Genomic DNA, 11,399 nt, shown 5'->3' with positions numbered 1-11,399 from the left:
GTCGGATAAAATAGATTGATATGGAGTTGTTATACATGGGTTAATATAGTCATGATGTTGAAAGTGCTTTAAAGATGTGTGCCTTTGTCGGTATTAATGTACGATAGGAGGAAAGGATTTTTACCTAGGCATGATGGGTAGTGGAATGTAGGGACCGAAGATGGATGGAAGGGATAAAAGACCTGACTATGGAATATAGGGGCCCAAAATAGATTGATGGATGTAGGACCATGCTTTGAAATATAAGGGCCTACTATGGTGCAAAAGTGACTCTACGAAGGGAAGAACTATGTTCCCTTGAGAGCCAATTTCATAAGATACATTTAGATATCTCCAACTAGTGATACTAGTGAAGATATCTAATTATAAAAATAGAAAGCGTAAACGACAAAGAGTCTTTAGTCCGAATCTAAGTGTCTCGGTCAAGGAAGCCAATGCGGTGTGCAAACATCTCTGTGACGCGTTGTAGTCTCGTACGGACCACGAATAGAAAAGACTTAGAAACACAAAAACTCGACTTTGTGTTTTGATTGGCCTGCAAAATCCAGAAGTTAGAGACATAGCAACAAGTACTAGATGATAAATACAAATGGAAATGAATATAATTAAAATAAATAAAAGAAAAGCAAATCCTCGTGCGTTCGAATGCTTCTAATAAATCTACACACTTGAAGAAAAGGGAAAATGTTTGGGGATGTTTGGAGACTTGCCTCAGTCAAGTCCCTGTTTTAGTGTTTCCCCCTCCAAAACAACCAAATAGATAGATAGCTAAATATGTAAATAGAAATGATAAATGGTCTGATTGATAAAGGATGTGATAAATTTGAAGATGCTCAAAGACGTAGGAGAGATAGAAGGATACACTAGTACAAAAACAACAATATATGACTAAAAAAACTACCAAAAATTGTAGATAAATGACTAAATTTGATCACGTGACCACTGGTAGTTTATTGCCAGTCATAAATCAATTTGATGAAGACCATCCAGAACAAACACAAAAATAACAGCAAAAAAAAATATTCTAGTAATTAAACAATGGATATAGTTGATTGACATTCGAAATTTAACCTAGACACAAACATCATCCAAGGCATGCCCCACAACTACATGCCTTAAATGTAGGAATAATATTTCACCTGTTGTGGAGAGAGAGATTCTATCTCGTAATACAGCCAGCTCATAAGAAGATTCTTTAGTTCCTAGAAGCTTTAGATACTCTAGAGCTATAGATAAAAGCCCTTGACTAGAAAGTAACTCGACATAATTCTCAACTAGCTTTGACAAAGAGGGACTGAGTTGCTTCTGTCCAATTGCTAGAGCAAGAATAACAATCTTTACCATCAAGTCCTACAAATTGCAACATTGTTCATTATTGTAAGATTATAATATTAAACAACACTTTCACATAGCTAGACTAGAAAAAACTGAGCATTATCAGCATACCTGCAAATGATCAACAAAGATCCTTCCCATCATGTTCACTTGTAAGACTTTCAGACCATTCTGTACTGCATGTCTTTTCTATATTTCCAGCATATATGTAGCGAAGATTTGCTGCTAGTGTATTTCCAACTGTGGCTAATCTAGAAGCGAGTTCATCACATAAAACTGTCCATTCCTCTCTCTGTGAATACTGCATAACACTTACGCTATTCCAATTAGCATAAACAAAGAATAGATGGTAAAAAAATACTTTATAGATAACCGTACATCAAGTAAGACTGATAACAAAGCATTGATCACATTATCTTGTAAGAATGAGTTACAAGAGTAAGCCTTGTTTCTATAGCAGAGAACAACTTAGAACTTAGAAGAATGAGAGAAGGACTTACAGTAAAAAAGGCTCCAAAATTCGACAATTGACTCCATGAGCTGGCTGCCTTTAGTCCTTTAAATTAGGTCCAAACGACCTTTGACTTTGAAAAAATGATTGCTTGGGCGAGATGACTTGAAAATCCCCTAAAATCAGGGCTGAAACTGAGATTTACTTGCTTACAACTGCCTCAAAACTCTCCTCAACTGATGTCTCACCTTTGGGGGCCCTTAAAACAAGTGATAAACTGCTAATAAACCCTCAAATACCTCCTCAAATCAAGGGATTTGCTTCTAGCCGACCCCCTTCATTGAATTTTGAATTTCAAATTATAATATCATCCTCAAGAGAGATATAAATTCTATCTCACTTGCCCATCCTAATCTTTGCCGCTTGTCCTCAATGTTCTTAACTAACTTTGTCATGACTGCAACAATGTCCCAAGACTGTCTTTGGGTCTATAACTGATCACCACCTTCTGTTATATTTTGATCCTTGTGACTCAAAATACCCTCTTAGACCTGCTATGGCTTATGGTCATCAAAACAACATGAAGGACAATCTTCAAGAGACTGTTCCTCTTTATTCCCCCACCAAGAGCATTGTTGCTATGCTGTTCTGTGGTGTTTCCATTATCTCATATCACAAATTTGCCTTAGGATTTCATCTACTACCTTAACCTCTTACTTTCGATTGAAAATGGTATTGAAACTATCTCATCTCATAGGTAATTGTACTAATACTTTTGAAGGCCTGCATCTCTGTCTTCATGAGTTTTCTCTATATATGTTCAACAAGGAGATTCACTATTTTCTTGATTTCCATTATTGTAGCATGTCTACTGATACGCTGCCCTTTAACAGAATCTACCTCTATTTTGAGTTTGAAAGCCCCTTTACATTCACCAAATCCTCTAAGCACTGTGACTCTATGTAGTATGACTGATTAGTGCCAATGTTTATTGGTAGAAGTGTCTCCTTTATACTGTTATTAAGCTTCTGAGACTGCTCTACTCAAGATTGTGTGTTTTGAATGATTGACTAAACTGTAGGAGACTACGTTTCATCATGGTGGTATGAATGTGGCTAGCTTCTATATCTTTAGATCATAGGTATCATTGATACCATTGTCATAATATTTCAGACCCTTAACACACTTTTCCTTCATGAGTTTGAGCTGCAAATATTGCCTTTGCCAAACTAAAATGGCACTTCTCTTTAGGTTTGTCTTCTAGCTGTATGGTCTGCTCATGATCCTTTGTGCTTGATCTGATATTTGGACCATGAATGATGTTGTTCCTTACCAATGACTGAGACTGATAACTCTTTTAAGCACTTGTCTTAATCACTATCAAACCTTAATATCCTTCATAAATTGTCCATTGTGTGTTTGTTCATATCAGTGAGCATGCAACAATCTCTGGTCTTTTTTGGAGATGACAAACTTTTTTGTGACTGCACATCATTCTTTTCTTTTAGGATTGCAAGCTTCTTTCCTGGCATTGGCTACTATCTCCGTCAGATTAGCCACTACTTCACTGAGATTGTGCTTTCCTTACCAGTGATGGCACTGTCTTCTAAAGTCTAGGACTGTGCTTACACTGTGATGGTTGTCTATAATCTTTTAAAATGATGAATCCTCTGTCCATATTACTGTCCTACTCTGGACATTGTTACATTCTTCTTCATGACTTACATCCTAGAAGTAAATTGATCCAATAGATTCCCTATATTTAATCAAAATAAATTAAATGAACTGAGAGTTCCTCAACAAAAAACCCAATTTGGTGTTTGGATGTCGATTTACATACTAAAAGTAGATTGATCCATGTTCTACCCTTAGGCCCTTGGGAAGTATATGTAATTCACTGGTAATTCTATAAATTGCAATCCATTCTGATTTAGTGAACTACACTTAAATCTCCAAATCTTTGATACCAGAATACACATTTTGCATTTTACAAGCTTTTGCCTACCTTATCACCAAAATAACTGTAGTCGAATTATCTCAGACTAGTAAATTACACAATCACAAGTCGCCTAGATTAATTCATTTGTATCTTTTTAGGCCCTTTTCAAACATATGTGGATATGCAACCTTCTCACTTTTCAGATTTATATCTGTGGTGATTGTATGGATCACTTGTTCCCCTTTCTCAGAATATTCTTAGGAACTGCAGATTTTTCTCGCATACAGAGTATGCTTCCCTTATAGCAAGAACTTCCAGAAACACATCAAAAAAGTATTTGTACTGATATTCCTGGACAAGAACCCCTTTAAAATCAAAATCTAAATTGTGCAACAAATCATAGGGTAGGATATTAGGAACATGCATGGAACAATAACCAGAAGAAATGACAAATCTGGAAACTCCAAAGGTCTAACTAGAAACAGCCTGTCTAAGAATCAGAATATAGAAACGGAAGTCAAACAATTATCCATAAATCCACCAACAATTTTTGACAAAGTTGAGAGTTCAAGCTGAATTTCAATGATTTCACCTTTCCCTCCAAAATTTCCTAGTGAACTCTGTTTTACACCATTAACTTCAAACAACTACTAACTATAGACAAACCATAGAAACAGCATTCAAAAGTCATCAACTACTCCTTGAACTTGTGGAGTGGAATTTCCAAAGGAATATTAAAAAAGAACAGCTTTCAGAAGATATAAAACCATAAATTTTATCAGCCATATTGCAATTCAGGATCCACTCATTAGCAATATTTCATTGAATTTCAATAACTTCAAGCAAACTAGGCTAGTTAATATTCAACAACATAATAAGAATTAAAGTCTAGGCCAAACAAAAACAATTTCACCCAAAATTAAAATTCAGCGATATGAAATTTTTTTAAGGCTAAAGTATTATGAAAGTAATTTGGTAAAAAATGATTGTTCTATTTACGAATGATCATGAGGATCATTATAAAGAATTACAAAGAAATACAAAATAGAAAGTTTCTAATAAGAAACTATATTACAATATATTACATTATTGAGCATTAATAACTTAGGAAACTATAATATTAATACCCTCCCTTAATGCTTAATCTATCAACTACACCAATAGACCCCCTGAATTTTACAAACTTAGCTGTACTAAGGGGCTTGGTGAGAATATCGGCTTGCTGCTCTGCTGTAGGAACATACAACAACTGAATGGATCCGTCTTCAACCAATTGTCGAATGTAATGACAATGAAGCTCTACATGTTTTGTTCTTTCATGGAAGACTGGATTCTTGGCAAGTTTGAGAACTCCCTGATTGTCAAAGAACAAGGGAGTCGGACTTGCTTGAGATATTTGCATATCCGCAAGCATCCGACGAAGCCAAACTGCCTCACAAGCTGCCTTAACTGCTCCTCGATATTCTGCTTCTGTCAAGGACAGAGCCACTGCCTGCTGCTTCTTACTAGTCCAAGTGACTGCACTGGATCCCAAACTGAACACATATCCAAAGGTTGATTTCCTGTCATCAACCGAGCCTGCCCAATCTGAATCTGTGAACCCACTGAGGCTAGGATCATGACTCCGAGTGTAAAGAAGTCCATAATCAGAGGTGCCTTTCACATAACGCAGCACACGCTTCGTTGCTACCCATTGATCAACGTTGGCGGCTGTCGTGAAGCGTGAAATGTAGCTCACTGCAAAACTGAGATCAGGTCTAGTAGCAGTAAGATAGATGAGACTGCCCACTAGTTGCCTAAATTGTGTTTCATCTATAGGAGGAGAATCGGACTTGGCTGACAACTTCAAGCTAGTCTCCATAGGTGTGGAAGCAGGTTTGCAATCCTGCATTCGAAACCTGTCAAGCAAGTTCCTGGCATACTTAGATTGAGAAATAAAAATGCTACCATCAGTCTGCCAAACCTCAACACCTAAACAATAATGGAGAAGCCCCAAATCTGTGATATCAAAATCCTTGCACAAATCCTGTTTGATTTTTGCAATCAAATGTGTTGAACTGCCAGTAATGATCAAGTCATCCACATAGACAACAAGAAAGAGAATATCATCACCAGAGTGTTTGATATCCAGATTACTGTCAGAAGGGCAAAGCTGAAAACCATGAGCAACCAAGTACTGATCAATCTTAATGTACCACGCTCGAGGAGCCTGTTTAAGCCCATAGAGTGCTTTAACAAGTCTAGATTTGATGTTCTTTGCCGGCAACCTTGAAACCAGGAGGTTGCGTCATGTAGACTTCTTCCTGCAACTGACCATTGAGGAAGGCACTCTTAACATCCATCTGATGGACTTTCCATCCAAACTAAGCTACAATAGTGAGAAGAAGACGAATGGTACTCATCTTAGCAGTAGGAGCAAATGTCTCCTCATAATCAATGCCCTCCTGCTATGTGAGTCCTCGAGCAACTAATCTGGCCTTGTACTTATCCAAGGTACCATCGGCATGATACTTGACCTTATAGACCCATTTGCAGCTAATGGGTTTCTTCCCTGGAGGAAGATCAGAGAGAACCCAGGTGTTGTTCTCCAAAAGGCTCTGGTATTCTGCGTCCATTGCCTGTTCCCACTCTGGAATCCCTTTTGCTTCGATATAAGTCTGAGGCTCATAAATGCTATGAATGTTGGCCATGAGAGCAAAGTTAACTGTATTTTGTTGCTTGCCCTTATTTCTGGAAGATCTACCTTCAATGAGCTCATCAGGACGAAGATCACTGATGGTCTTAGCCCACCACTTAGGCCGGAGAGTAGATGTGCCAACATCAGATGGAGAAGGAATAACTGGAAATAGAGGTGGAAGAGGATTTGAAATAGATGGAAGATAAGCATCATTAAGAGGAAATTCAGGTAGTGCATCATCAAATACAGAATCTGCATCATCTCTCCCATCAGGTGAACCAAATGGAAGACGAACACCTAAATCAGAAGCCTTCAAAGGCGGATCCTCAGAATTCTGCTTAGAGGAGGAAAGCTGAAATGGTCCTCGATCTTCATCAAAAACAACGTCGCGACTGAAGATGAGACAATTAGTGTCTACATCAATCAACCAGTAGGCCTTATGGTTGTCACTGTATCCTATAAACATGAGCTTTTGACTCTTGGAATCCAACTTAGAGCGCTTGCAATTTGGAATCCAAACATTTGCAAGAGAGCCAAAAACTTTCAAATGGCTGATCTTGGGTTTGCGACCAGTCCAAGCTTCCTCAGGAGTCTTCCCTTTAACAACATGAGTGGGAGATCTATTAAGGAGATAGACCGCAGTAAACACTGCTTATGCCCAATACTTCTTAGGAATATTTTTGTGTTCCAACATAGACCTAGCCATTTCTGTAACGATGCGGTTACGACGTTCTACAACGCCGTTCTGCTAAGGGGTGTATGGTGTGGTTAACTGACGTTTATGCCATGTGTATCACAGAAAGTGGAGAAAGCAGAAGAACAAAAGTCCCCCCCATTATCAGACCTAAGAGTAATAATAGAAAAACCAGACTCTTTTTCTACCAAGGCCTTAAATTTCTGAAATACAGGAAACACATCTGATTTCTGTCTAAGAAAGTACACCCACATCTTATGACTGTAATCATTAACAAAAAGTAAGAAATACCTGCACCTAGTAAGAAAAGTAGTATTCATTGGACCACATACATCAGCATGGACCAATTGCAGTACCTTAGATGCTCGCCATGAGTCACCATCCTTGAACGGTGTCTAGTGCTGCTTCCCAGCCTGACAAGCGTCACAAACTCGCTGATTCTGAGTTTGAATTTCAGGTAAGCCCTGTACTAAATCTTCCCGAACAAGCTGAGCAAGATAATGAATGTTCAAGTGACCATATCGCTAATGCCATAGACGGGAGATAGAGGAGGATTTTGCTGCGAAGGCATGTTGAAGAGAATCACCTGTCTCCACAAGTCTATAAAGACCATGATCCTCAATACCAACAACAACTGAAGTGCGTGTTGCACAATCAACAATAGAACACTTATGTGCACCGAAGATGACATCAAGCTGAGGAGAATGCCGCATAATCTGACTCACAGAGAGAAGGTTCAGTTCCATGCTAGGAATGTAGTACACATTGAGGAATATGAGATTCCTCCCACCAGATTGTATCTGAACGTTGCCCTTGCCAACAACGGTGTACTCCTCACCTCCTCCAAAAATAGCTAAATCATTATAGGGAGTGAATTCTGTAAACCAATCACGCCTGTGAGTGAAATGTCGAGAAGCACCAGAATCAATATACCAAGCAGAAGATTTCACATGGTCTGCAGGTCTTTTAGCCATGAAGGCGTAAAAGGAAGACTCTTTCTGCTCTGTGTGTTCAATGACATTGGCTTTAGGCTGAGACCCTCCCTGCTTCTGCTGTTCGGAAGCGATCCAAGTGCGACAATCCTAATCAGATGGCCATATTTGTGACAATAATTGTATTGAACCTTTTTTTTTTCGAGCCTCCCTGTGACTGACTAGAGCCCTTTGACTGAGAGAACTAAGATGACTGAAATTTGCCTTTATCCTTGTGAAAGGATTTGGCTGCAAATGCTTGCTCAGAGGAGGATGAAGTGGCATCGCTACCAAACTTTTGTTTCTAGCGATCCTGCTGTAGAAGTCTGGTGCATAACTTTGGAAATTTCAGTTCGACATTTGTAGATGTAATGTTGAGTGTCTCTATGAAGTGCTCATAGGATTTTGGTAGACTTTTGAGGGTTATGACTACCATATCCTCTTCCTCCATAGACTTTTGAATGTCCTTAATCTTTGTGAGATGCTCCTGTAAGGACATGTGTTCATCCATCATGATGGAGAACAACTGGTTCTTCAAGAAGAATGCTCGACTTTTGTCAGATGTCTCATGCAACTCCTTCAGATGCTTCCAAATTTCTGAGGCTGATTGACCAGAAGGAATCTGAGGTAGCTGGTCATCTGTGATAGAGAGCTTGAGAAGCATGACAGCTTCCCTATTGCGGTCATCAAATTTGTCTTGATCGGCTCCGGCTGCAGAAGGACGAGATTCTTTTCCCAAAACAAGATCATCTAGGCGGCCATATTCGAAGATTGTCAGCATGCGCTGCTTCCAGGTGTTATAATTGTTGCTGTTGAATCGCTGATTGCCTTCCAACATCAAGTTGGTCAATGACGCCATCTTGTACATTTCCCAATGCACGAAAAACAAAATCAGAGAAGAGGCGAGAGCACATAATACAAAGCACAAATCCCAATGCAAAAAACAGAGGCAGATATAGGTACAGACTTCAAAAAATAGATGAAATCTGGATGGCACAGATTTCGAGAAAAAAATTCGGCTGACCTAGAAAATTCCAAAGACAACCCAAAAATCCTTGCGAAAAACCCAAAAAGTATCTGAAATCAGAATTGAAATCCACTGGCATGAAATTTGAGGCATGGAAAACGATGCACCCAAAAAATTCAAACAACGACCTAGTTGAGATCTCGAAAAACCCAGAAGGAATCTGTAATTGAAAAAATTTTTGCGACTTGAAATAGAGGGTATAAAACCCTAGTCGAAAAACAGAAACCCTAGGTCAAAACTGAGCCGTCGCCCAGGTCGTGAAAAATGCAGATTACTGTCGCCCAGATTGCGAAAAATGCAGATCGCGTGGGAAAAATAATGCCCAGAAAATCTTCTTGTTCGCGTAGAAAGAGGACATAAAAAACATCACGCGAGCTGCAAAAATCCGTAAAAAAAACTGCGCACAGAAAAACCTCACATAAAATTGCAAAATGCGAAACAAATTGCGTCAAATACAGGCACGAGGTCACATAAAACTAAGTCGCGATTTTTAGAAGTCGCGTAGAGACGGGAAGATGCCGGGAGGGTCGCGAGTGCAGAGAAAAGATTTGTGAAAACCCTCGCCAAACTTGAACCAGGAGCTATTTCGAAGAATCAAAGAAATTTTTCAGAAAACTAAAAAAAAATTCATGACGAATTTTTAATTGAAAAATTATTTCGAAATAACCAGTGCTCTGATACCATTTTATGAAAGTAATTTGGTAAAAAATGATTGTTGTATTTACGAATGATCATGAAGATCATTATAAAGAATTACAAAGAAATACAAAATAGAAAGTTTCTAATAAGAAACTAAAATTACAATATATTACATTATTGAGCTTTAATTACTTAGGAAACTATAATATTAATAGTAAAATTGATGTTGAACAGGAAACACCATTAAGCCACTTTGATCATTCCTGACAACATGAACAGCTATTTTAAGGAATCATCCATTTTCACACATTGCAATAGCAAGACAAGACCCAGGAAACATTCAGCTACCAAAAATACCTACCTTCTTGGTTGATTTAGATGTAAACCACTGAGCTGATTCTGCTTGTGATTGGCTTGATGAACCTGCTGACACCCAGTGGAAGTTTAGAGATACATTTAACAAACAAGAATATACGTCCAAACTTTTAGTTCTTGAAATGGCAAATCGGATTATTTCAATTGCATATCCAAATAGCAAAAGCATAACCTTACCATTTGATTCTGCTGCCAGTTTTAATGGTGATGATCTGCGTCTCTGTATGTTTCCAATGCAGCATGTAATATAGTATTCAGCACTAAGCACAGAATGGAAATAAATCTAATTGGACAATGAAATAAGAGCAAAACTTGAAGAAAAGGCATACAGATATGAGCTCATCCAACCCTTCCATTGCAGGAGGACTGATATTCTTAACCTCTGATTTGTAAATAATATATTCACCAACCCAACTTTGTCAGTATACAGGGGAGAGACAAATATAACAGCTAATGAATGAACTTCATATCCTATTATGATTAAAAAATGTTATATGAGAATACCATCAGCATAATGTGACGACAGGAATAATTCTAGAAACTTTCAGAACCTCTGTAGAGTTTTTACCTGTATTCTTAAGAATATCAGCAGTGACCTCAGTCCCTTTCTGAGCTAAAGATATTATCTGTTTAATACAGGAAGAAGTTAATAAGATGCAAATACTATTCAAGTTTAAAAAATTTAATAGATGCTAAAACAAAAATCAATGTCTAAGCTAAACCTGCATTTCAGTAACAAATTCCTTTAAAGCCAAGAAAACCCTGCCGTTTTGAATCAGCCACAGCCTACAACTTTGCAAACAAAAAAGCCAAAGATCAGTGTCAAATTTAGAGCACTTAACAACAATTGCTTGTATTGTATATGCATACCGATTGCCAAGTTTTAAATACAAGAATTGCTAGCATATGCATAGCAATGACCAAGATCCAAATGCAACAACAATCACTTGTACATGCATGCCAAATTGTCAAGATTAAAATACAACTGCCAAGGTCGAAATACACATGTTCCAAGGAAGGCTACTATTTCAGTGGACCATGATTATCAAATCATTAGATGTGCACCCTGTAACTGGGAAATTTCAGTATATTATAATACAACCAATAGGCTTGACACCAATGCATTGATTAATGATATAAGATTTCCACAATCCATAATATTAGTCTATGTTGAATTTCTGGATTAGATTGTGGTTTTGATTTTTGCATCAACATTTCGAATCACACTCTTTGATCCATCATCAGGATAGTAGAGAGAGCTAGGAGGCAAAAAATATCTTAAACTCATTTT

At 37.9% G+C, this 11,399-nt stretch overlaps 1 protein-coding gene across 1 annotated transcript; it reads right to left on the bottom strand.

Moving 5' to 3' along the window:
• Positions 1 to 1,452: 1,452 nt before the first annotated feature.
• Positions 1,453 to 10,500, bottom strand: LOC131079093 (protein transport protein SEC31 homolog B-like). The gene is made up of 4 exons (XM_058016980.2): positions 10,438 to 10,500; positions 10,286 to 10,328; positions 10,095 to 10,156; positions 1,453 to 1,636 (listed from the first exon to the last, which is right to left on the bottom strand). The coding sequence occupies exons 1-4, from the start codon at positions 10,462 to 10,464 to the stop codon at positions 1,457 to 1,459; spliced, it is 312 nt and encodes a 103-aa protein (XP_057872963.2). The 5' UTR covers positions 10,465 to 10,500; the 3' UTR covers positions 1,453 to 1,456.
• Between the last annotated feature and the right edge of the window lie 899 nt (positions 10,501 to 11,399).

This window comes from Cryptomeria japonica, chromosome 4 (assembly GCF_030272615.1).
Source record: "Cryptomeria japonica chromosome 4, Sugi_1.0, whole genome shotgun sequence".
Taxonomy (NCBI): Eukaryota; Viridiplantae; Streptophyta; class Pinopsida; order Cupressales; family Cupressaceae; genus Cryptomeria; species Cryptomeria japonica.
This window is presented reverse-complemented; position numbering and strand designations above follow the sequence as displayed.

Coding starts and splice junctions, on each gene's coding strand:
- LOC131079093 (XM_058016980.2), bottom strand. CDS start 10,464: ATGGAAGGGTTGGATGAGCTCATATCT. Junction 10,157..10,285: donor ACTGGCAGCAGAATCAAATG/GTAAGGTTATGC, acceptor GGGTGTCAGCAG/GTTCATCAAGCCAATCACAA. Junction 1,637..10,094: donor CATCTAAATCAACCAAGAAG/GTAGGTATTTTT, acceptor AGTGTTATGCAG/TATTCACAGAGAGAGGAATG.